This window comes from Cariama cristata, unplaced genomic scaffold (genome assembly GCF_000690535.1).
Source record: "Cariama cristata isolate BGI_N322 unplaced genomic scaffold, ASM69053v1 scaffold45563, whole genome shotgun sequence".
In the NCBI taxonomy this organism is placed as follows: Eukaryota; Metazoa; Chordata; class Aves; order Cariamiformes; family Cariamidae; genus Cariama; species Cariama cristata.
Window position 1 is genome coordinate 1 of NW_009610991.1, and position 5,040 is coordinate 5,040.

The 5,040-nt window shown below is 39.2% G+C and overlaps 1 protein-coding gene across 1 annotated transcript; it reads left to right on the forward strand.

Annotated features, from left to right (window-relative positions):
- The first annotated feature begins 1,172 nt into the window (after positions 1-1,172).
- FPGT (fucose-1-phosphate guanylyltransferase) lies at positions 1,173-3,691 on the forward strand. Its single transcript, XM_009698060.1, is given in 3 exon segments — positions 1,173-1,312; positions 1,314-1,411; positions 2,241-3,691. Coding segments are annotated over 3 exon segments (1,689 nt in total).
- The last annotated feature ends 1,349 nt before the right edge of the window (positions 3,692-5,040 follow it).

The following is a 5,040-nucleotide window of genomic DNA, read 5'->3' on the forward strand; positions in this document are numbered from 1 at the left end:
GGCGGGGGTACCGGCACGCCGCATGTGGAGCAGGCACAGCAGCTCGCTGTTTCATTGTGTGAGTTATACTCATTTGATATGTTGTATGCTCATTTAATACATTTATGCTCACATAACATACTTAACATAATTATACTCATTTTGGGTCAGGTGGAAACAGGCTTTGTGCTTCTGTGCTGTGACAGCTGTCTCCTTCAATGAAAGGACTCCAAAATGCTGCTAAAGTCTGAAGTATTAATTAAACCACAAGTGTAGGTTCTAATGCCATTAAATAGTGCGTAGTTTTGATTCGGTTGTGCAACTGCTAGCATCATGGGTTGGCTGATTTTTGGACTTAACGTGAGTTAATTTTTGCGATTACTCTTCCCGTTGTAATATCTGGGACTCCCATCATGGTGGTTTTGAATGAGTGCGTGTTGATGATACTATATGGCTCTTCTAAGTGTATGGTATAGAATACAGAATATTGCTAACTCATGTTTTTTAACCTACTTACCTTAACCTGATTGTTTAAACAATTTGAGTATGGTTTGTTACCCAATGCGCAGCAAGAACCTCGAAGAAAGTAGTCTGACTGTCCGTAATATCTTCCTATAATTCTTAATTCCTGTTTGCTTTGATGAAGAAAGTATCTAATCTCAGTAGTCTACCTGCAGTCTAGAATAATAGACAGAGATTAACTTTCAGAAATCTAGCAATTTTAAGTTGTAGGAGCACATAATATTATCCCAAACCATTTCCTCATATCCCAAACATTTTTCCTCAGTTCCATGTCGTAAATGTCAAAAGTACTTTTGAACGGTTGCTTCAAGTCATTAGTGAACTTCTGTGTGACTTGTTTCTGACTGGAGCTAGTTTTTGTGGTTAAGTTATGGCCTGTTGAAGTGATGAAATGCTTCCCATCCTGGGGACGTTCAGAAGATGACGGGGAGGGGAAGACGCAGTGTTTTCCCAAGAGCCCGCTACTCAAGGTGCCCTCCCCTCTGAGTGCACAGGGCTTCCAAAGTGACTGTCCGTTGTCCTCTTTGCGTGATTTTATCAACTATGATACAGTAGAAAGACTGTTCTCTCAGAACTGGTTTAGGACATTTCAGATAGGTATCTGTGCACCCATTGACACTCGGTTTGTTTAAAAGATCACCTCCGCAATCGTAAGGACTCTTTAAAAATAAATGACAAGTTGCTTTCTACAGCAGAAGGCAGCATTTAAAACGCTTCCTGGTCACCGGCCACAGCACCAGATCCCAGTATGCTTCACATGTCAGTGCAGGTATTATCGGTGCTCTTTTCAGCAGATACTAAAATATTTTTTCTTTAGGGAATGGTGGATCAACACTTCATGTTCTTCAATGCTTGGAAGATCTGTATGGTGATAAATGGACTTCTTTTATTGTGCTGCTAATTCATTCTGGTAAATTCTGTTTTACATTTCACACTCTAAAACTGTACACCCCTTTTCAGAATTCTGAAATACAGTTCCCACAGAAAAGTAATCCCAAATGTATCTGATCTGATCATTTGGATTTAGATTGATACTTAGGAGATACTACTGTCACTTAAGCATTTCTTCTCGGCACTTAAGTAGCTCGATCAAACAGTGGAGGAAAAAGTGTAATTCAGAGTCTCTGAATTAAGCATCTGCATTGAAATACCCAGTTCAGGAGCACGACCCTCTCTGTAGGGGACCTGGGGGTCCTCGTAACTGCAGGCAGACTGAATCCTTGCCACCTTACCCCGTCAGTCGGAACACTTCCAAAAAGGGCAGCAGTTTTGCAGAGGAGAAAGAAACTGGATAATAACAAGTCACCTGACCAAACCACTGCTTATTTGACTCATCTCTGACTTCAAATTCTGGGCAGGGGTCCTCCTTCTTTTCAAGCGAAAAGCAGGCGTCATTTGCTTTCTTCGCTTTAGTTACAGACAAGTGGTCCATATTCCAGTTCTGAAGCAAACTAAAGGTAATGAAATTGACCACAATTTTAATGTAAGCTGTTTAAGGTGTGTTAGATTTTGGTCATAAGGGCAGATCTGCTTTGAGAAGTGTTTGAAGAAGAATGATTGATCATTTTCTTACATGTCAGTTTCTGAGAACTACTTAGAATATGACCAAACTGGGGGGGGGGGGGGCAGGTTTATACCTTTGTATATGTGTAAAAATGTGTAAAATAGCTGTGTAGGTTTAGGTTTTGCTTACTTATGTACAATGTCTCTGTATAATTAAAAATGTCTTTTTCTTCAAGGCGGTTACAGTCAACGTTTACCAAATGCAAGCGCCCTGGGAAAGATTTTCACAGCTTTGCCTTTTGGCAATCCCGTTTACCAGATGTTGGAACTGAAGCTCGCCATGTACATTGATTTCCCCAATCACATGAAACCAGGAATTCTCATTACGTGTTCGGATGACATAGAACTTTACAGCACTGGAGTTACAGAAATCATCACATTTGATAAACCTGGATTTACCGCGTTAGCTCACCCTTCGGATTTGACAGTTGGGACCACTCACGGAGTGTTTGTTTTAGATCCATCCAGTTTTTCAGGAAAAGGAGGACTTGAATACACATCTTGCCATCATTTCCTGCACAAGCCTGATATTGAGACAATGCGCCAGTGTGGCGCAGTGTGCCTAAGAGGGAATTGTTCTCAGCCAAGTTCCTCTGGAGACCCCTGTGACTCAGAAATGAACTTGGAGTGTGTGTATACAGACAGCATATTTTACATCGATCATAGCATTGCAAAACAATTACTGACATTTTATAAGCAGATGGGCAGTCTTTGCTGTGAAATAGATGCATATGGTGACTTCCTCCAGGCTCTGGGACCTGGAGCCACTCAAGATTACACAAAAAACACAAGTAACGTCACAAAAGAGGAATTGCGGTTAGTAGAAGTACGGCAGAAGCTGTACTCTCTTCTGAAAGGAACTACGCTTAATGTTATAGTCTTAAACAACTCTAAGTTCTATCATATTGGAACTACCCAAGAGTATTTGTTTCATTTTACATCTGATAGCAAACTGAAATTTGAGCTTGACTTGCTGCCTGTAGCTTTTAGCATCTTTTCTGACAAAGCCGAGACCTTGGGTCAGTCAGCAAGTGTCATTCAAAGCGTCCTTGAGCCTGGATGTTTTATAGGACCAGGATCCATTATTGAATACTCTAGAATTGGACCTGAAGTCTCAGTAGGGAAGAGCAGCATTATCAGTGGATCGTACATAAATTTGAAAGTAGAAATACCTTCAAACTGTTTCCTGAGTTCATTAAGTATAAAAATGAACGATCAAGTACAGTATGTAAGTATAGTGTTTAGTGTAGAAGACGACTTGAAAAAGAGTGTGAAATCATTGTCAGATATACATTCGCTCCATTTTTTTGGAGTCAGCTTACTGGAATGCTTGGACCTCTGGGGTGTAAAGGTTTCAGACCAGCTCTTCTGCAGTGAGAACACACGTTTGGGGTTGTGGACTGCTAGGATTTTTCCTGTTTGTTCTACTTTAAGTGAATCGGTTAGAATATCGTTAAAGATGTTAAATTCTGTGCAGCACATGTCGGCTTTTAAATTGAATGGCTTTAAGCTGTTGTCTGTTGCAGAAATGCTCACCTACAAAGATGTAGAAGACATGTTGAAGTTTAGGAAGCAAATTTATGACGAAATCAGTCTACAAAGACAAAAAGAGAAGTCTGATTTGTAGCATGAACAGTACTTGAACAAATGTTCCTGTTTTCATTTATGGATGATTGATTACTTCCCAGCTTGTAAAAATCATAAGAAAAAAGTACACAGATCTTTTCTCTGTTTTCATTGAAGTAGAAATAATGAAATTGCATTAACAATGTTGTTGTAGCATAACGTTAATAGTGCAGCAAATGCAGATAAACTATTCTTTTGATGAAAGAAGTAGTGAAATATTTCTGATCTCTGAAAACACTAATTGGTGACTTTTGGGGTGCATATTATGTTTTGTAGTCTTTGTCAGTAAGGATATGATACAGAGCAAATTAATTAGAAATTTGACTGAAAACTGCTTTAAAAGTTTTTCAAAGTAGAACATTAGCTCCAGCAACATGGAATGACATAGCAATAACTTCTGTTTCTCTCTTTTCATGCTGCCTTTTTACAGTAATGTTTCAAGTATGTAGAGATAAATTTATTAAAAGTACTTTTTAAATCAAGATATCCTGTCTTAAGCATTAATCATTTTCTTTATTTTTTTTTTTATTTTGTAACTTTTTTTTATACTTTCTTGTTTTTCATCAGAGGAAAAAGATTTGCATGAGAGATCATTCTTTCCCTTGTGACTAATAATACTGGGGTCAAAACCTGGCATCAAGACATACTGATTTTATCTTATTTTTTTTTAACTGTTAGTCATTTGGAAGCTGGTAGTTTGATTGGGCAGCTACCAGCTTTTTGTTATCCACAGATTTACTGATATGTGCCACATGAAAACCCACATTTCGGATTTCTCTAAACTGAACTGTTCGAGTCCTTGGAGTGATGCTTAATCCTCATGCAGACCAGTGGAGCAGATGACAGGTTAACTATTGTGAGTGGTACCACGATGCAGATCTTCAGAGTAACACCCAGTGTCTATTCTGTCTTCCCCTTCGCCACCCTTTACTAATAAAGATGTCCCTTTGTTTCTAGTTTAGGTGCCACAGATCCAGCTCCACATAGGGAAGTGTGCTTTTTACACTTTCTGTTCTGGCATGATCAAAAAGGGAAGTGCCTTTTTGATGTGTACAACTTTGAATGTACTTTTCTCTGTTCCCTCTTCCCCAGCCCCTTTTTTTAAAAATATAGGAAGTGCCGTAGTAGGTCATGCCAGTGCTCCATCTAGCCCCGTGTTCTCGCTTAGGCCATGGCACCACAAAGATGCTGTGCAGGGAGAGCACGCAAGCCTATCCGGTTCTGTGATCCTCAACAGCTCATTACGTAAAGAATCAGTATATACTTCAGTACTACAAGATGGAAAAAAGCTTGTTCACACTGAGTTTATATTAAGGTACCTCAAATAATTTATTTTTGATTTTGCTTGTA